The 22,091-nt window shown below is 46.0% G+C and overlaps 1 protein-coding gene across 1 annotated transcript in view; it reads left to right on the forward strand.

The window, feature by feature from the left end:
• The window catches only part of LOC147707531 (dynein axonemal heavy chain 5-like), a 1,425,553-nt gene that overhangs the window by 1,211,863 nt on the left and 191,599 nt on the right, over nucleotides 1-22,091 (forward strand). The window contains exons 85-86 of the mRNA XM_086925656.1: nucleotides 17,326-17,511; nucleotides 17,612-17,723. Of these exons, the coding sequence (XP_086781782.1) occupies nucleotides 17,326-17,511; nucleotides 17,612-17,723 (298 nt within the window). The remainder of the gene's footprint in view (nucleotides 1-17,325; nucleotides 17,512-17,611; nucleotides 17,724-22,091) is intronic.

The following is a 22,091-nucleotide window of genomic DNA, read 5'->3' on the forward strand; positions in this document are numbered from 1 at the left end:
CACATGTCCTACTCCTACCTCATTACCTACACAGCACACTGCCCATAGGGCTAGCTTGGGCCTTCCTTAGGGGTGACATATGTAGTTAAAGGGAAGATTCAGATGTGGCAACTGCTTTAAATGCCACGTCACTGCGGCAGTAAACTGTGCACGCAGGTCCTGCAGTGGCAGAGGTCTGAGACAGGTTTGAAAGGCTACTTCCATGGGTGGCGCACCTACTTGTAGCATTTAATTTACAGGCCCTGGGTATATGGGATAATACTGTACAATGATCTTACAGGTGAATTAAATATGCCAAACAGGTGTAGACCATCTTACCAAGTTTACTAGAGAGAGCACATGCAAGTCAGCACTGAACAGCAGTGGTAAAGTGTCCAAAGTCAGAAAGCCAACCAAAACAGGTCAGAAAAAATACAGGAGGAAGGCAAAAAGTTCTGGGATGACCCTGCAAAAAGGGCCAGCTCCAACATAGGGATAATGAATGTCTACTTTAACTGATTTCAGGATGGTAAGCAATGGGAACAGGTTAATAAGGACGACCTTGGGCGAGTATGTGTGATCATGCCCCTATGATGTCTAAGGTGCAGTAACATGATGGAGTGAAGGTGAATTAGCAGATGTTTGATTATAAGATTGTGTGTGCCTTGCTCGCCTCATCCTGGATGTGTCAATCCAGGGCTTCTCACACCTCTCCATGTGAAAACCTCTTCTTACGTGATTTATTGATGTATGCACTTAATCTATTGTTTACTCCCCCTTGCTGGAAACAGTTTTAAGAAATTATTTGGTTGCCTTGTTTTGGGCCCTGATCCCTATAGGCTTTTTGGTATAACTACAAGGGACATGAACAGGGCCCCTTGACGTTCTGACTAAAGGAGTTGTCAAGATAGTAGGCAGCAAGGAAAGGGACACTCGGTGGAGAATCTCCCAGATTGAGTCATAGGTCTACAAATGCCAATCAATAATTTTCACCACTCTACTCCTTACTAGCAACCACTTGGGATCTCTCTGTCTGCTCTATATGCCACCCATCATCCCCACATAACGTACCAGTTTTACTACTCTCGTGTTCATACAACAACGTGTGGTAAAACTGGAAAAGCAGATTAAGGTATTAATTGTGAAAGTGCTCTGATGTGCAAAAGGTACAAATGACGGACAGGATGCTGAACAATGAAAACATTCACCCCCCAGTCACAAAGATTTGGGTTTAATCCATTGTTCTTTTGATCACCACACCACCCCTGTTTGGACCCAGCCATATGCATATCAGTCTTGACCCTGTTCCTCATGGGGACAGTCCAGCCCGAACTGCCAGGCCAGGTCCTCCCTGAACCAGAAACAGGCATTCTGGGAACGGTTTCAGGACATCACCCCTCATCAGTCAGCCTAGCTTGAATCCAGTGGTGCAGTGAGCAAAGGACTCATGTTTGGGCTTACCCTTCCCACTTAGGGTGACAAATACAAAAGGAACAAATGATGGACGGAATGCTGAGCAATGCAAACATTCACCCCCAGTCACAAAGGTCTGGGTTTAATTCTTTAGTCCATTGCTCACCACGCCACCCCAGTTTGGACCCAAACATATGCAAATCAGGGTTAAGACTGATTTGCATTTGGCTTGGTCTGAACTGGAAAGGCAAGGGGATCAAAAAGCAATGGATCTAGGCCCAGATCTCTGTACTGAGGTGAATGTTTGTTTGACATTGTGCAGCATTCTGTCCAATCAATTGTTCTTTTTGCATTTGTCACCCCGAGTGGGACAGGTATGCCCAGATGTGGGTCCCGTGCTCTCCATGCCACGGGGGTCAAGCCAGCCTGGCTGATGAGGGGTGATGCCCCAAAACTGGTCCCAGGATGCTTGTTTCCAGTCCATGGAGGACTTGGGCTGGCAGTTCAGGCTGGACTGTTCCCATGGGGAACACGGTCAAGACTGTTTTGTAAATGGCTGGATCTGAACTGGAAAGGCATGGGGAGCAAACATACGATGCATTTAGGCCCAGATCTCTGTACTGGGGTGAATGTTAGACATTGTGCAGCATTCTTTCCATCAATTGTTCTTTTTGCTGATGTGTTTCGGCAGCATTACCCAGCTTCAATATGTCCAGCTCCAAATACCAATCGCCTCTTCTACTTTCCTCTCCATCAAGTACCACAAATGGAGGAGATGCTATAATTCCAAACCATGTCCTTTAGCTTGAGCCCAGCTAATGCATATTCTCCATGTTGTTACTCACCCCATTAAATGCTCTCAAGGCTTCATCCTCCGAAATTCCTACCCCTACCATCGTAGGTTGATAGAAAACATCTTAAAATTTAGAAAAAGTGCTAGAAACCTTTTCAGAAAGGCCTTTAGTCTAATCACAGCCAGTCACATGTGATTCCATCTAGGATAAAAGTTACAAAAAGAGATCAAAAAGGTTTGGTGAAAAACCTTTATGGCGAAAAAGTATATGTTACATGAAAAAGTGGGAAAGTCTGCATATTTCAACATCCCTAATCTGTTTAGTCAGTATTAAAATGCAAAATCTACAGATACTCGTAATTGTAGCCCCATATCTTTTCCCTAACTTTAACACTTTAGAGAGGCCCCCAAACCTACACCACATAATGTACAACACATTATAGCTTAAAGACTGCCCTAACCCTATACCAAATCCCAAAACTATCCTTTACCTTCACTCAAAAATGTGTGTGTGTGTGTGTGTGTGTGTGTGTGTGTGTGTGTGTGTGTGTGTGTGCATGCATGCATCGCATGTGTGTGTGTGGGATTGAAGATTTGTACTATGAGAATTCTTAGCTGATGGAGAAATCTAGCCACAGATTCCTTACCTTTGAATTTCCCAGTCATCAGACTGGATCAGGAAGATTTTCCTTCGAGCAATACCCCTGCGTGCCGGTAGATGTGATTGGTCAGCTCCATGTGATGGCTGCCCGCCGTTGTGACATCTGCAACACCTATATAGGCACCACCTCAGCGCTCTGACATCAGTTTTTTTCTTTCCCCGCCAGCCAGGGCTGATCTGTGAAGAGAGCTACCCTCTGTCACTTTTTGACAGGCTTTTTCAATGTTTTGTTGACCCCTTTTTGGTGTGTAGGTTTTTCCTCATGTCAAAGAAGACTGATGGTTTCAAGCTGTGCGGCGCCTGTCACCGCGCCATGTTGGTCACCGCGCCATGTCAGTGACAGACCCACACCTGGTTTGTCTCTGGTGCCTGGAGCACGACCATGACTCGAAGTCGTGCTCCTACTGCCGGTCCATGGTTCCAAAAGCTTTGAGGGAGCGGTCCCTATAGCTGCTTGCGGGCCGTTGCTCATCACCAGGTCCTTCACTTCAGAGGCTTCATTCTCGGTTGGATGAAGGTCCAGGCACCGCTCCAGAAGTCCCAAGTCTTCGTCCTCCCGCTCAAAGTCATCAAGTCTGTCAGGTAAGAAGCACAAGAAACATAAAATTTGAAGCATGCTTCAATATCTCCTCATCACAGACAATGCAACTGAGGAGTGTCAGTGCTCTAGGCCACATTCCTCAGAACCTGCATCTGGGTCGGCTCCATGCTTCCCAGGTTTCCCGAAAGCTGGAGCGACCCCCTCCCAGCGCAAGGAATTCAATGATGCCATGTGCCTCGCTGCACCCTTTACAAGACCAGCCTTATCAAGAAATGGACTGATATGAGGAGTTGGGTGAGGCCAGCAGGCTGGATACCTCTCCATATTCAGGCCTGCTATCTCCCCCACCATGGATACAGAGGAGGGAGCATCATATGCTATGCTATGCTATGATGGTGTGAAGGGCAGGTGTGGTCCTGGGCCTTCAGCTCCCTTACATGGACTCAAGATGAATATCTTGATGTTGATCTTGTAGCCTGGTGTCTACTCCTCAGAACCCTTGCTGCCTTTCAATGAGGCCTTAACTGATGTGCTACTGGGAACCTGTTCCAAGCCCAGAACAGGGGCTTCTGTGAATAGGACAATGGCCCACTGCCATTGCCCTGCACCGGGTGACCCAAATTTCCTCACCAAACACCATACTCCTGAGAACTTGGTGGTCCCAGCCTCTACTCAAGGTGTGTTCTCTTCCACACCCCCTGATAGCGTATCCAAGGAGCTGAATATTTTGGGTAAGAAAAGGTTTTCTTCTGCCAGCCTTGCATTGCGGTTGGTGAACACTGCATGCTTAATGGCCCGTTATTCCCTCACTTTGTGGTAAACAGTTGTGCAAGTGTTGCCACAGGTCCCGGAGGAGGCCCAGTCCATACTCTCCCGAGCAGTACCAGACGGGAGAGATATGGCAAAGTTTGCCGTTTGTGTGGTCTCATCATGATTAACTCGCTGGGCAGAGCGATTGCATTGACTGTTCCTGTTCAATGCCCTGCATCTCTTGATGTGGCTGTAACAGCAGGGCATATCACTTGTGGTTCAACACCTAGTAGGATCTCTGAACGCCAGGATGGACAACCTCAGCCGTCGATGCCTCGTGGATCATGAATGTAGAAAGGAGCAACCTGAATGCACTCGATTAGATCAGGTAATCAATGTGAATACCAGTAGAGGTACAAGTCATCAATGTTAATCAATTGCGTGCCACAAGGAAAAGGGTCCTGCAAACCCTTTGTCGTTAAATTCAGAGAAATACTGGACATGGGTCGAAGTAGCCTTGTGCACAGCGTAATCACTCGAGGGAGTGTAAATCAAAAAGTTTTGCAATGATGTTCAGTTATTCAAATTGTACAAGAAAAATTGCTGCCCATGTTGTGCAATTGAAGAAAATGACGAGATGAAACCATTGGTTGTGTTTCTTTTTAAGAGTTGTATTGAAGAAATGAAGGAAATGTGTATATCCAAAGACAATGTTGAAAATCACAGAATCCAGGACATGATATGACAATCTTCAAAAATGATGAAATTACAAATCCCAATGCATTTCGGGCTTGCGGAAAAGCCCTTCATCAGGGGATCTAGAGAAATAACAATAAACCAGATTTAAACCTCAAATTTTATCAAAGCTGCAGGCTCATATCCACTCAAACAAGGGTGCGAGGAGAATCATGCGAAATAAGTGATGGAAAAGACTCTGTGAGAGGGGAACGGCGGAACCAGAATGCAGAAATAGAACCAAAGTACCATAACTAAACATGTATGGAAAAACTAACAGCTTGTGTGCCATAGATTAGACCATCAAAAAGGGAGCAGCTTTTGAACAAAACCATTAAGGTGTCAACCTCAAAGAGGGAAGTGTTTGTTTCCACTTACTCCACTCAATCATCGCAGTTGAAAAACATCATCACCAACAGATGGTCTCTTCTACAATCTGAAGTTGATTTCAAAGATCTATTCCAAGAGATACCCATGTTTGCCTACAAGAGAGCAAGAAACCTTAAAGAGATTTTAAATACTCAACCGATTTCTCCGGTTACATACAAAGGCATGTCAACTTGCATGAATAGAAATGTTTGCCTCTGCCAAGAATGCTCTATGTCAGCAGTTATGCACGCTGGAGTATCCAAGGCGGCTCTTAGTCTGCAGCGCTTTTTGTGTCGAGTGGCGCTCAGGCCTCCTATACGCCTTTCCGCCAATACCACTAATGTCCAGAGTGCTGAAGAAGATCAGGAGCAACCGGGCCTAAGTCATTCTTGTGTCTCCGGACTAGGCATGGAGAGTCTGGTATCCCGGGCTTCCCCAACTGAGCATCCATCCTCCGATCAGGCTGTCCCTCTACCAAGACCGGGTACGCCTGCTGGTGGCACAAATTTGTAACATAGTGTACAGAAAGGTCTATTGATCCTCTTGCTGCTTCCCTTTCTCAAGTTTTGCTTTTTATTTTGACCATTTCCCAACATGGCTCTGCACTGGGCACTCTAAAAGGGTGCCTTTCAGCCCTACTTGCCTTCCTGAGTCTGCCAGACCAACCCTCTTTATTCAAATCTACTTTAGTAAATAGATTCCTCAAAGGACACCTTCTCCTTTCATTATGCCTCAGTGAGACCTTAATTTGGTTCTCACCTTTCTAATGTGCGCTCCATTTGAACCTCTACACAATCGCCCCCTACAGCTTCTTACTATCAAAATAGCCTTTTTAGTGGCAATTAGATCTGCCAGGAGGGTGAGCAAATTGTAGGCTCTGTCATCTAAGACTCCTTATCTGACCATCTGATAAATTGGTGCTTTGCACTAAGGTCTTTTTCTTACCGAAAGTGGTAACACCATTCCAAGTGGGACAGTCTGTCACCTTGCCCACTTTCTAAGCTCCTCCACATCCTTCTAAAGAAGAGGAGTGACTCCATTTCTGGAACCAAAAAAGAGCGTTTTCATTCCACCTTAAACACACTAAAGATTTTTGGGTGGATGGCCAACTCTTCGTGGGGTACGTTGGATTAAAGAAAGGTTGTGCGGTGCAGAAGAGGATCTTGTGATCGGTCATCATCTGCATCAAAATGTGCTTTGTTCTGGCCAAAAAGCAACCTCATGAAGGCTTAAGGGCTCATTCCACCAGAGCTAAAGCTGCTACCACAGCATTGCAATGTGAAGTTCCAGTCCTCGACATTTGTCAGGCAGCAACGTGGGCCTCTCTGCACACGTTTACCAAGAACTACTGCCTGGACAGCCACGTCCGCAAAGGACAAAGTTATTGACCCCTCTGTCCTGCAGGACTTCCTGGTCTAAAACTTGTCCTCAGTCCCTCCGCCGGGGATGTGATTGCTTGGGCATCTATTCAAAGGTAAGGAACCTGCTGCTAGATGTCTCTATCTGATGGACATGTTACTTCCCTTCGGTAACGCCTTATTTGGTAGAGACATGATCTAGCCGCAGATTCCTTACCGACCCACCCATCCTCCCCGCACTGCAGACAGATTTTAGGGTCAGGGTCCTAGTTGTTCAAAGCACACCAATGTCAGTGCTGTTCATGGTTCCACGCTTCTGGCGTGGAAAGTACTGACGTCAGCATGCCCAGGTGGTGCCAATATAGGTGCCGCGGGCGTCACAACCGCAAAAAGAACAATTGATGGACAGAATGCAGAACAATGTCATACATTCAGCCCAGTACAGAGATCTGGGCCTAAATCCATTGTTATTTTGCTCACCATGCCATTCTATGTAAATCACTCTTTACCCTGCGCCCAATGGGAACAGTCCAGCCCAAACTGCCAGGCCAGGTTCTCCCTGGACTGGAACCAAGCATCCTAGGACCGGTTTCGGGCTTTCAGCCCTCATCAGCCAGGATAGCTTGAGCCCAGTGGCATGGAGAGCTCGGGACCCACGTCTGGGCATACCCGTCCCACTCGGGTGACAAATGATGGATTTAACCCAGATCTCTTGACTGGAGGTGAATGTTTTGATTTGTTCTGCATTACGTCCATCAATTGTGTGTCTTTTGCGGGCGTCACAATGGCGCGGATGCCGCCGACGACATCGATTGGAGCCAACCGATGCCACCTATCGGCACTCAGGGGTATTGCTTGGAGAAATTAAATTCCGGATCCAGTCTGACGCCTGGAAAATTCAAAGGTAAGGAATCCGCAGCTAGATCATGTCTCAGATAAGGCGCTACCGAAGGTAAATAACTTGTCTATTAGTCCCTCTTAGAAGGAATTGCATATTGTTTTTACAACTATGATTTTTGCTCAGATTTGTTTTATTACAGTATACCTGATTGATGCTTAGTGGGAAAGTTTATGCTCAGTGCAATAGATCTGAGTTTATTATTGTTATAAGGGATTGAGAAAGTCTATATTTGTTCACTAGGATGTTTTTATTTTTTTCTGAAGTTTTGTATAGAGTGAACTTGACCATAAATCAGGCATCAGAGCACTAGTTGCGTTGCATGTGGACACATTCATTTTTGTTAGGCACAGGGAGATTAAGTGATTTGCCCAGAATCACAGAATGTTGAGCGTTGTTGCTGAGGCTCGAACCCGGTTCCCCAGATTTAAAGGTGACCGCCCTAACCGTTAGGCTACATCCTCTCCCCTATTTATTATACATCACATATTTTAATGCCAGCAGACTTTTAAGGGTGGGTGGGTTTTGAATCATGTTAAAGTCTACAGACATGTATTTTGATACATGAAATCTCACTTATTACATTGATCAGTAAGTTCTTTGTTGTTGACGACACCTTTAACAAACCCTGTATAATTATTGCTAGAATCAATAGGAGTTCCCATATATGGCCCTAATTGGTTTACAAATAAGGCGGCGTGCCTGCAGTTCACAAGCAAAGAAGCCAACAGTGTCAGGAACAGAAGTCCCGGGAGGGGCACGCAGAACAATTTTAGGGGTCCACCAGAATAGGCACTCATACAGCAGGCATTGTGCTCAGGAGAGTGGAGTAATACGACCTAGGCGGCCTCCAGTCAGCATACACCTGAGGGAGCTGGGTAAATTTACAGCCCCAGTAGTAACAAAGCACAGAAGGCTGGCCGTGTCAAATTACCGGGTGCAGCATTCGAGAAGGTCACATCCTAGTGGAACACATTACAACGCTCAGAGTCTTTGCTGCTTGGGGGAAATCGCTTGGGGGCCTAATCAGCATGCACATAAGATTGTGCGCCCACATCCAAAGCGAAGCTCTGGGGACCCGGAGAGAATAGAGCGGGCCCCAGTATAGAACGCAGAGAATGCAGAGAAATGCGAAGGCGGCCTTGCGGCTTGGGGACAATGCGCCTGGAGGTCCTGATTGGCGCACATGTAAGGCGGCGTGCCCGAAGTCAATAAGCAAAGAAGCCTCAGGGACAGAGGTTCTGGGAGGGCACCCAGTACCATTTATGGGGTCCACCAGCATCCCCCTCCATACAGCAGATATCACACTCATCTGAGTGAGCCTAGCAAATCCTAGGTCCCACCAGTAGCAAGACTCAGAAGTTCAGCTGTGGGCAAGTCGATGGGTGCAGCACTCGAGAAGGCCCTCTCCCATGAACCACAAGGTGAACCGACATAATATAGAGTTGTTTTTTTCAAAGTACCATAACATCAAGTTTTAAATATTGAGGTACAAAAATATCGGCTGCAAGAATATTGTGGACCAGAATATCGACATTAAGGTAAGAAATATAGTATTTTTTTAATTTCGAAGACAGTCATATTGTTTGTAAAAATATCGTTGTTAATAATATCGATGTTTATATTAGTGTTATATATTTTAGTATGTATTTTAAATGTATGTGTTCTATATTTTTGTTTAAATATTGTATTTATTTTTTAATATATGTATTAAATTTTAAGGAGTTATTAATTTTTTTTTAAGTACATTTAGCGTTTTACTCCCGTAGCGGGTTGTGGGTTTAATAGGGGAATAGGGTGGGAAGTAATTTAATTATAATTAATTAATTAATATTTTTTATGAATTAATATTGATATATTTAATATGTTATATTGTTAATTGTGGTAATTAATTTATTGTCAATTCGTTATTAATTGGTTGTTAATTATTATAAAATATTTGGTAAATAAATGAATTATGTTATTTTTTTAGGAGTAGGTTGTGAGTTTATGGAGGAATAGGGTGGGAAGTAATTTAATTATAAATAATTAATTAATAATTTTTATTAATTAATAATTAAGTATTTATGATGTTATATTGTTAAGTGTGGAAAATAATGTATTATTAATTAGTTATTAATTGTTTGTTAATCATAAATAATTAATTGGTAAATATGTAAATTGTGTTATTTTTTTAGGAGTGGGTTGTGGGTTTATAGGGGAGTATGGTGGGAAGTAATTTAATAATAATGAATTTATTTATATTTTTAATTTAATAGTTATGACATTGAAAATGTTATATTGTACATTGTGGTAAATAATATATTGTTATTCATTTATTAATTGGTTATTAATAATTATTAATTATGGTATTTGTGAAATTTTTTTAGAGTGGGCTGTGGGTTAGGGGAGTAGGTTTGGAAATAATTGAATTTCAATATATTTTTTAAAATGCACTCCCTGGAGTAGGAATAGTAAATTGTTCACCTCTGCTATCCAACACTTACCCTACTGTTGCACTTGCTGGAGTGGGAATAGTATTTGTTACCCCTCCGCTATGCAACACTTTCTCTACTGTTGCACTCCCTGGAGTGGGAATAGTAAATCATTGCTCTCCGCTATCCAACACTTTCCCTACTGTTGCACTCGCTGGAGTAGGAATAGTAATTGTTACCCCTCTGCTATCCAACACTTTCCCTACTGTTGCACTTGCTGGAGTGGGAATAGTAATTGTTACCCCTCCGCTATCCAACACTTTCTCTACTGTTACACTCCCTGGAGTAGGAATCGTACATTATTCCCCTCCGCTATCCAACACTTTCTCTACTATTACACCTGCTAGAGTGGGAATAGTAATTGTTACCCCTCCGCTATCCAACACTTTCCCTACTGTTGTATTTGCTGGAGTGGGAATAGTAAATTATTCCTCTCTGCTATCCAACAGTTTCCCTACTGTTGTACTAGCTGGAGTGGGAATAGTAAATTATTCCCCTCCGCTATCCAAAACTTTCCCTACTGTTGCACTCGCTAGAGTGGGAATAGTAATTTTTACCTCTCCGCTATCGAACACTTTCCCTACTATTGCACTCCCTGGAGTGGGAATAGTAATTTTATCCCCTCCGCTATCTAATATTTTTCCTACTATCGCTGTTAATGTAGTGTAAAATGTAATTGTAAAAGAATGAAAATATTTTTATATTTTAATTTATTATATATATTTTTATTTTTTCATTTTACTGGTATATATATATAAATGTATTTATAATTTGTATATGTTTCTAACGTTGTATAATTTTTTATAATTTTTTTAATTAATATTATTAAGTAAATATATATATTCCATTTTATATATATGTATGCTAAATATTTTTTTACATTATATTTATTTCTAATTTAAAAAATGTTATAATTATAACTATCTTTTTTTAATTATATGTATTATTTACTTACTGATTCGAACCACAAATTGTACAATCAGTGGCCCATGTAGTTGGGCCATCTTAACAAAATACGACATCCATACGCCCAGACCCAAGGGCGCGGTCACCAATTCGGGGGCAACTCACCTGAGTGGAACCCCTACGCAGACCTCGAACTCTACATCAGGGGGAAACCCGACAGGCCATGTAGGAGGAAATCCCCCATGGTCTTGGGACGAGTAGTACCCCTGAACACCTAAACCTCGGAGGGACACACGAAAACCTCCAACTCGATAGTGATGACAGCGGGAGAGGGCTGAGAAGAGCGCATTAAACCAAGCTTGATAAATCTATGACATATAAACATCAGATGGCGAAAGCAGCAGTACCATCTGTCACTGCTGAACAGCAACAGGCAGAGGATGACGACGCCTCCCTCAGGGACATAATGAAAGTGATTATGGTATTACACACATCACTGGAGAACAAAATGGACACTATTACAACTGAGGTCTCACTACTCAGAGCAGACCTGGAGAAAATGAGAGCTAAAGTCACTACTGTAGATACCACTGTGACTGTGCTCTAGGGAGATTTAAAAACCACACAGCAGTAAGTCAAGGAACTATAAACCAGCTGTCATGACCTGGAAGCGAAGCTAGATGACTACGAGGGAAGGTCTCGGCTCAGTAATGTCCGGATAATCGGAGTGCCAGAGCATGCACAAGGGCCGGCAACAGACCTTTTCGTGGAAGAGCTCATAATTCTTCTCGGTGGAAAAGGCACACCAGGTCCCCGGGGGTAGGCCCAATACCGGGGACCCACCTAGACCTGTCCTGGCGCAGGGACCCACCTAGACCTGTCCTGGCCCACCTGTTTAACTTTTACGACAGGGATGTTAACCTGAGGACAGCAAGGAGTGCAGCGCCAGTACACCACGAAAACAGCACCATCACCTTCCTCCCCAACATTACCGTCCCAGTCCAAAGGCAAAGAAGATCTTTCAGATAAGTCAAACATGAACTGCGTAACAGGGCAGTGAAGTACTTCATGCTCCTCCCAGCAAAACTGAGAATTGAGGCCAAGGGCAAGGCATGGTTGTTGGAGAAGCCGGAGATGTCATGGGAGTGGATAGAAGGGTGGAGGGTGATGGGAGGTAGCAGCCCTAAGGACTGGCATGATAGACAATGACAACGACTGCCGACATCAGGCGATTAGATGCTACAGGAAACTCGTCAGGAAAGTCTTGGAGAGGGGGAACAATAAGAATGAACTATTTTAACTCAAGAGCGACACAGCTGATACTGAAGACCAATCTAGTCACATGTGAACCACACAACACTACAGGAAGAAGTACAGGGAATCACACAGAGGGACAGTTTTAGAACTGGGATTTCTGGTTGCCCCAAAGCCAGGCAGAAACCACCACTCTAGTCAGGGCAAGGGAGTTACACGCCAAAGATAACTGCTGCTCCCCCTCTTGGTAGCTTGGCACGAGCAGTCAGGCTTATCCCGGAGGCATGTGTAAAGCACTTGCGCACGAACACAGCAACAACATCCTAGGCACACTACAAAAGGAACTCCACACAAGGTTATGTAAAAATAGCCTGTGTATTCTCATAACACATTAGAATAGTAAACACATAGCATACACTGTGCCCACTGGCACGGGCAATATTCACAAGGGTTTATTTACACATGACCCACTGTCAGGATCAGCACTTAGCAGAACTTGGTACAAGTAACATAGATCCTAAACATACAACCAGTAACCACTGGTAATCACTGTACTCCACCTCAACCTGTAACATAACCTACATTATGCACAGTCATATCAGGCGCGAATTACATCCTGCGCCAACCTCACCAGCATAAACACATTATCGAATCTCCCACTAGTCTAAACACATTAGACCCTACCTCCTAAGTGTACCTCACATTAGGGGCGTACATCACACAGTGAAACATAATCTCACTAGCATAAAACATAGTATGCTAAACAACCTCATAATCATAAACCATAGTTTGGAGGTATCAAACACAGGGTGCGTAAAACATACTAAATGCGTTACATTTCCCAGCACCAACATCACATGAGCACATAAATCACATTAGGGCCTTGCGCCCTATACATCTACCAGCCCCCCTGGCCAACCGGCCATCCAAGAAAGGGCTCAAATGCCCTGTGTCCAGAATGTCAGGGCGCGCTGCCAATGCAGCGCCAGTCAGGGGTGCGCCATCTGCGCAAACCTAAATGTTGCAGCTGCCCACTACTTGCTGGGCAGCTGAGAGCAATAACAGGGCCTAAACGCTGCAGCTGGCACTAAGTGCTGCGCCGCTGTGGAAGGCCTGGCACCTCTGTGCCACTTCTGTCCCTCCCAGGGACTCTCACTGGAACTGCGCCTAAACGGTGAAGCTACCCACTACTTGCTGGGCAGCTGGAAAGGAAAACTGCTGCATGGGCCCTCACTGACCCTTTGGACAAACAGCGCCACAGGTTGGAGCCCTCTAGGTTCTAGTCACCACTGTACCCCAGGACTCAATGGGCTTCCTCCACGGGTAAAAGCATGGGCCCCTCTGGGCCCTCTCAGGAAGTATTGCCAACTGAAACAGCTGCCCTCTAGCCATCGGGGCAGCTACAAACAACTAATGCGGGCGTGGCACCACGGTTCCCTCTGGCCACTACGGGTTTAAAAAGAACTTGCCCCTGGTTGGCGCCATCTGGCCCGTAAACTGAATGCCTTCCCCGGGGGAGCGGCCCTCTGCCATGTGGGGCCGCTCAGGACACAACTGGGACCACCTGAGCCCTCTCCTTACCGGGCTCCTGGCGTGGTCTCTGATATGCGGCGGGGGCCAGCACCAACCATGTGCCTTGACCACCGGTGCCGCCACATCTCCATCGCGGGGCTCTCTCCTCGACGGCTGGCACCTGTGGGGCTCTCCCTCCCTATGGGAGCCCCGCCTCATTTCGGTGCCATTCTTCACCCGGTCCCCCTTCCCGGGACCGTGGCTTCAGTGCAGAGCCAGTGAGGCTCCAAGTTGCCATTCTCCGGGAGGCGGGATGGGCTCCCGTCCTCCAGCGTCGTACATCTCGGGGCTCCCATTAGCTCACGGGAGCCCCGCACCAACTACACGCCACCTCCGGCCCGGCCGCAGCGTCACTTCCGCTTCCGTCCAGTGGCCCCGCCCACAACCAGGCAGGCCCCGGACGGCGGCGGCCATCGGGGCGGCAAATGAGGGGTAGGCTCCCTCGGGATTTAAAACCACAAAGCAGGGTGGGCTCCTGCAGAATCACTGGCACCACAAATGGGGTGGGCACCCGTAATTAAATCCAAATAGGCGGGGTGTCACCCGTAATCACGGCATGACGGGGGAATCCCTACGCTGGGGATTCCCTCCAGGCGAGAGGCAGCTCGGCACTGCGAAGCCCGCGCTCTCCTTCAGCTGGGCTAGATTTAGGGGAAAATAAAACGCTCCCAGGGCGCTGGGCAGGCAAAAGGTCCAATGAAAAGGGGTGGCAATGTAGGGCCCAGGGGCCAGCACACAGGGCACTCCAGCAAGGAGGCAGCCCCCATGGTGGTTCCTCCTGGGCCCCACCAGCAGCAGGCCCCCCTCTGTTAGGATTCCAAAAGTAGGACTCCAGGCATCCAGGGGCTGGGCAGGGCCCAGGGAGGCAAGCCTTCCCCTGGGCCACAGCAGCAGCATGCCCCTGGTAGATTCAAGTCAGGAACAAGAACATTTTACATGGGGTCACAGCCCCTTTTTATACACATTTTTCCTTTGTCTCCAAAGGTACAGGCAAGGGGCGAACCAGATGCAACTGGTTCTGGAGCACTTTGTTTTGCTCAGCCCCTCTCCCTATTCACAGGACAGTTCAGGGACATCAGACGCACCCCGGGGGTGGAGCCAGCACTGTGGAGGGAAGGCCCAGCCCTATTTAGGTCCCAGGTGCAACTCCTCCTGCCATCAACATGCACCACCGGGCTGACCCATCCTGACTCCTGGAGCCAGGCACACCAGCCAGCTCCAACCAATCACAAGCCAGACAGTCAATTCACATTCTCTGCACAGACATGCCAACTTCTAAAAGTGGCACTTCTACACTAGACACATTAAATCTACGCACATCATCGTGCAGTATTTAATCTCACGAGTTTGCACATTCCAAACTCGCCCCTGCACTCCCCACACATCAGGAACTACCATGGACACACATATTCCCCATGCATTCCTATGGAAGGGCAGGCCACTCTCACCACACATACACAGAGAGTGCACGCACTTTACACTGGACCACAGTGAAAAGTGCGCAGCGGTCTAAAATCACCAACACCAGGTTACAGAAACAGGTTACGAAAATGAAAAAAAGTTTCAGGGGTGAACCTGCCAAAAGGGCCGAGTCCAACAGACAGGAAAAGCTATCTTGTTGATATAATCTGGTTCCCCAACGATATAGAGGATGGGTGGTCACTCAGACTGGGATAGGGCGACAGGCACTCTGCATAGTTGGGGACTCGGGTCGTTTTAGACTCGGATTGCAGGGAGGGGGTATTTCATATTGTATATTTTATTGTTACTGTTTTCATGGCAGGGAGGGGAAGGAAAAAACATCCAATCCCTGCTGGTTGAAAAAAGTTATCAGAGATTGACAGGGAGGGTAGAGTTCGCTGATTACACCATGCCTAGTATAGCACGCGATATTAAAAGGGACACACCACATACTAAGCCGACCATACAACCACACTCCTGGTACAGGAGTGTGGCTGTATGGTAAGGGGATGTGGCCAAGAGGGAACATACTATCACACCTAATGGGACTGCTCTCTCATACAACAGTGCTGGACAGTATTGTCCGCAACCTGAGTGGGGTCGCAGGAGTAGAGATGTCTGCTACCCTGAAATGGAGCCTCCTCAATGTATGGGATACCACCGATCTCAGTGTCCAAGAACTAACCTGGGTAACACTGGAAGGTAATTGCTAAGCGCAATATAGTAAAGACGTGGAGGCGCCAGACATACTAAGACTATGAGATTCGATCGAAGACCTTGATTGGTGTATGATAGCGGAAAAAACTGTGTATGAAAGCAGGGGCTCCCCTAGGAAGTGGGAACAGGTCTGGAGTAAGTGGAACTCTTACCGAGTGGTCCTGTATGGGAACCCAGTAGGGGGATTGTCGCGCGGTAATGATGGTTGGGATGGGCCCCCCTGAGAACGGGGCTGACTGTTGTAGAATAAAAACTTGCAAACAGCAATGTGATGTTAACGTTTATGACTGCAAATTATGTGCCTGATATTGGCAACAGAATTGTGCAAAATGTAATGTACCCAGTCATTTTTCAATAAACAGATTATGAAAAAACAAATAAATAAATAAAAGATTTGCAATATATGAGGTCCTTTGGCAGAATTCTTAAGTAACTTTGAATTCGCTAATCCAAGTTTGCTGCATGTCAAACATAGGGGGCATGCTCCAATACTGCCTTGACCTGCGGACACATGCACTGGCAGATGTAACATATGACGCCATTTAGACATTCTAAAGGGAAACACTTCCCTCCATCTACCAAGGACTTGCCAACCTCCTACAGGCCTTACTCTGTGTGCATTGGTAGGAATACTGCCAATAGGATGGCCATGCCGGCAGTGGGTTGCCAAACACCTTCCATGACATAATGGAGTGACACTACTCCGCTTCAATGTTCATATGTTCAGACGAGTGTTGAATCTGTTCCCTTTCCCTAGATAAGGTGAAGCCGTTTTTGAGGATTTGAATGTGGTTGGGAGTGTCTGCAAGCTATGTGTTCCACCAGGCAGCCTTGCTGGAATGCCAGTCAGAAGTCAGTGTAGCAGTGCTTGCCATTCTCCTGTCACGGCATAGCCAAGCCTGGTGGAGGGCGTGGAGTGTTAGAAATTTGTACTGGAGGCGTCTCAGTCCAGGGGTAAGAGAGACTCTAACGCATCGAAAATGCAATTTCGTTACATTTTCTGGAGTACTAGGCGTAGGGCTGGATGTGAAACATGGGTGGCTCTAGGAGAAGGGCAGGGCGTGACCTTTAGAAAAACTGTCAACATTCCAAATGTGTAACTTTATTGGTATCCACAGCCATTTCCAATAGTTGTTCTAGACAGAAACGTACGCTAACAACGATTGGTAAGTATGGAAATAGTGTGAACAGGATTCCCAATTTGTGTACTTTCTCAGAGTTTGTAGACTTTAGGAGAAGGATTTTTTTCTAGGCAGAGCCCTATAAGGATAATTTCTTCAGCATATACTCCTGTGGATTGTCTGTCATCAATGCCCTCCTACAGTTTGCCCTGCAAGCAATGCTGAGACGCTGCACAGGATGTGTATACACGCACAAAATACACTGCATATCATTATCTCTCTGTTATTTCCCAGTGACGATTGTATACTTGTTTTTATTGTAGGAAACTTAAAATCGCTGCCTCCCAGAAAACAATTTTACATGTGCGTGAAGGGTTCCGAGAGATTGCTGTCAGAGGCACCGTGATGTTTGATACAGCCCAAAAACTTCGACAGTTCAACCCAGTGTACCAGACCAGCTTCCCTCAACTGATGGAGCTTTTCGATGCGTCAGTGGCCCATTCTGAGAGGTCTGTGCCCGAATGTCAGGATGTGGCAATCCAGTGTCCATTTCTGTATTCCATAATGAATCTATGTATAGATAAGTGAAAGTGTTTTCTTTGACCCCAGGTCTTCTGTCAAGGGAGTGTTATCCTCCTTAACACGTAACATATTCTCATACGTCACCAAGTCTTTGTTGGAGAAGGACCGATTAGTTTACGCATTACTGGTCACTTTTGAGGTAAGGTTTGTTTTTATTAAATTTGACATTTTTCTTTAGTATGAGCTAGGACCAACAGGCACTCAAAGAAGCTATAAAATATCAGAGGGGAATTACGTCCTAGATGGCAGTACAATTCACTTAAAGGGTTGCCGTCAAGCGATGGCATGTATATCATGCACCAAAAGGATGAGCGCAGATTATTAAATCAAATCAAAGAATTCTTTATAGCTTTTGGTTAATTAAAACCGCAGCAATGTTACTTATAAAACTTAAAGTAGTTGATATGTTGAATAAAATACATAAATAATGAGCAGAGCTTTATAAAAATGAAACATTTCCCGAATTGTTAATAGACAATAATATCAGTTAATAGACAATAACGTCCACTAATAAAGTACAACAGTGCTAATATCCTACCACCATCTGAGTAGTGAACGTACTTATCAGGGAGTTTTAACTAAAATAGAACCCAGCGGTTAACTCGGCAGTCGAAATTAACTCTGTTAAACTCTTAACTAGCAGCAGTTCAGTGTTCTTTTCACCGTCCGTTCCATGGCAGTTGACCTCTCAGCTGTTTGCATTAGGGTTCATTCCGATTTAAATTGTAGTGCTTTTTCGTGTAATGATCAATATTTCATCATCTTGCAACTCAGTTGGGGTCAGCAGGATCAATACTCTTTATTATGGCAGCCCTACATGCTTGTACAACCCCCGCGTAAAAGCTCTTTTTCGGTAGGGTGACACTTGCCGTTTGTGAGTGCAGTTTGACAACAGGGGCGCTAGAGAAGGGTAACATTTCAAATTTGTAAAGTGCATGTGTGACATCAATAAACCCACCTGGGTGGCTGTTTTTAAGCCTGCATAAATGGGAATAGGGGCATTTCTGGATGCCCGACCTGTAAGTGCAAGTAAACACCCACAAACTCGCCTGTCTGTGGGTATGCACATACGTCTCGCAGTTAGCATACCACTCTGGAAATGGACACACATTTGCTCCTGTCAAATGCAGTGGTAAATCTGTTATAAGGAAAAATGTGGGAGTAAACTCCCCCATATTTAATTACAGTGCAGAGCAAAGGCTTTCTGCACAGGAAAAAATAAAATGTAACCACAATTCATATATTCTTCATTTGTTGCATACACGTGCAGAATTTTCAGCCAGATTAACATTCTGCATGTGTGAATTTTATCCATGTGACTACTTATAGAAATACTTGTGTAGATTTACAAAAGTGCTGCTGAGTTTTATTAGGATCTCTTAAAAGTCGGAAGTTTGATCGAGCCATAGCACCAATATTGTAGGAACTCATTAACGACGATTATCTCAAACCCGACCCTGCAAGGTTGTGGTGTCAAACCAGTTTCTCAGTGGCCCCAAAAACTCAGAGGCAATTTTTGCCTGTTGCCCAAAGGACCCAGGAGTCTGCTATCATTGGTATTGACATTCAGAGTGTAGTGAGGTTCCAGACTCGACGCAGGGCCGGCTCTAGGCATGTGCAAGCTGTGCACCTGCACAGGGCCACCAAACCCCAGGGGCCACCACACCAATATATACCCTTAATATATTAATCCTCTGAGGATGGATACATATTTGCGTGGTGGCCCCTGGCAGGGATTTGGCGGCCTCTGGCTCTGTTCCACTTCTAAACTCCCTGACCCCCTCCCCTCTTCACTGGCCTCTGCGCTCCGCCCCGCCCGGACCCCCTCATCCGGGCCCCCTACCTACGCTCCCTGCCCAGGGCCACCATGAGCCTAGAGCCGGCCCTGCTCGACGTGTAGTTTCCAGTGGGTGGTGTGAGGTAGAAACTAGGATATAGTTAACACATAAATAGTTCATTAGTTTTCCAGTTACTCCTGTCAGGTAGTAAAGAGAACAAGGACATTCATTCTTTATTAATTTCACTCTCTTAGCATAAATGCACTACTCCTGCAGGTAAAAATATTTCTACCCTAACCCGCTCAGTACTATGCTGTGCACTTGTGAAAACTGCACAGTTGCCACGTGTAGGTTTGCAGCTGGACGTCACCTTGATGCGGCACGTCTTCTTTACTCTCTAAAAAGTTCTGCATTTTCTGCAAGCTCTGCAGTAAGCCTTACTTTCCTCTTAGGCACCTTCGTACGTTGATTCTGTAATAGACCCTCCAATCATGGATGGGTCTCTGGTAGTCAGCAGTCAGATGCAAGGTGTCTAGGGCCAGATTTACTAACAGTAAGAATTGCGATTTCCTAATTACAATTCTTACCGAATCGTGATTAGGAAATCGCAATTCCTCATGTAAGAAACTATGGGCCAGATGTACAGAGCACATTTGAGGTTTCTAATTGTTTGCTAACTCAAAAATGCTTTTTTCAATGTACAATTCCCAAATTGCGATTGGGTAACAAGTTACCGAATCATTTGGGTTTGTAGCCCAATACGAATTTGGGGGCATATTATCAAGGGGGTTTATCTCTGCTTTTTTGGCTTTAAAAGCCAAGAAAGCGGAGATAAAATTATCTCCCTATTACCTAGCTGCCGCTAACACCAGTTAGCGACAGCTAGTAGGAGATAACGACCATCTTGGGCCCCACTTTGCATGTCAGTGATATTTATCACTAATGATATGCAAAGTGGGCATGCCAAGATGTTAGCGACTGAAAACAGTCGCTAACATCGCTATCTCCTATTACCAACTTTTGGAGATATTCGCGCTAAGCGGGAATATCTCCAAAAGCTAACACCTGCCCTGAGCAGTTCTTAGCCATGTTATCCAATAGGAGGTGGATAACATGGCAAAGAGCATTAGCTCGCTAATGCATGAATATCGCTGACTTTTCAGCGATATTCATGCTTTGCGGCGATTTTTACCGCATTTGCGTTAAACCTTGGTAATACCAAGGTTTATTTGCGGTAAAAATCGCTGCAGCGCTGCGGTAAATTTTTGTCTCTAACCAAGCAATAGCGATAATTATCGCTATTGCTTGGTAATATGCCCCTAGGTATTTGGTAAGAGCATGTTTACGACATCCCTTCCAAATACCGAATGGTACAGTTTTGAGACCGAATTCCAGTTGCAAAACAAAAATATTTCACCACCTTGTCAAAAGAGGTGGTAACCCATTCGCACATGGGAATGGATCCCTATGTGCCCCTATGAGAAAGTGTCATCTTTCTTGCATTGGTATGCCCCCATTTTTTGCTGAACTGCTGATGTACTTTGACTGAGTGTGCTCTGGGCTACTGCCAACCAGGTGCCCAGGGCCTGTGTTCCTTACCTAAAACTCTGTTGAAAATAAAACCCAATTGTCATCTCTGGCCACCTGTCGGCCCCTAGTAAATGGTACCCTAGGTGCCCAGGGCATGGTGACCAGAGAAGACCCCTAAGGGCTGCACTACTTATTGTGCCACCCTCAGGGGCCCTGTACCCTGACACCCACACACTGCCCTTGCAGGCTGAGTGTCTACGTACAGAAGTAAACAAAATGTCGACATGGCACACATCCCTGTGTGCCATGCTCACAAAACCCACTGCCCTGGCATACTTCAGTCACCCCTCTAACTGGGTTCCCTATGCCAGTGGTGTGGGCACAGGTGCATGAGCCCTGTACCCCTACAGTGCCCAGGGCGATTCCTGGGCACTGTAAGTGCAGTGATGCCATTAAGAGTATATGGTACTGGGAGGTTGTCATTACGAACTCCACAGCACCATAATGGCTACACTGAAGACTGACAAGTTTGATATCAAACTTCTCAGCGCATTAAACCTGCACTGGTGCCAGTGTGGGATTTAATGTAAAATGCACCAGAGGGCATCTTGGAGATGCCCCCTGAAAACCTAACCTAAAATCCTCATCTGGACTGAGAGGCTGCCTAGGCTGCCACAGCAGACATGTTGCTGGACCCCTGGGTGGAGAGCCTCCCGCTCTCCTGGGCCTGCAACAATGCACATCCTGGGCGAGGTGCTAGGTCCCTCCCCCAGGATGGGCAGGGGGAAGCTTCAAAGGCCTGCCGCTTTTGTGAACTTCTCCAGACCAGTTGCTGTACTCAGCAAACTTGCCCCCTCCAGTTCTGACCCCCACTCTGGCGGGAAGACTGGCGGGAAACCCTACGTCAGGAAGGGGAGTGTACCAGCCTGTGCCAACCCCACCCCTCAGGTGGGATAGGCGAGGTGAAGCACGACCCCGGGCTCCGGCCATCTTGAAGATGAGGAGCCCTGTCCAATCACAGCTAGGCTCCTGCCCCCCTCCCACAGGAGAGGAGCAGACTAGGGGGTATACCCACCCCCGGACAGGGACCTATTGGTCCCTTCCCTTGCCCTACATGTAACACCCCTAAATTCAGTATTTACTGAACCTTCCTTCCTCAGATCCCCAGAAGACAACAAGAAAGAAGATCAAGAAGAAGA

The sequence above is a fragment of the Lissotriton vulgaris genome, chromosome 6 (genome assembly GCF_964263255.1).
Source record: "Lissotriton vulgaris chromosome 6, aLisVul1.2, whole genome shotgun sequence".
Classification (NCBI taxonomy): Eukaryota; Metazoa; Chordata; class Amphibia; order Caudata; family Salamandridae; genus Lissotriton; species Lissotriton vulgaris.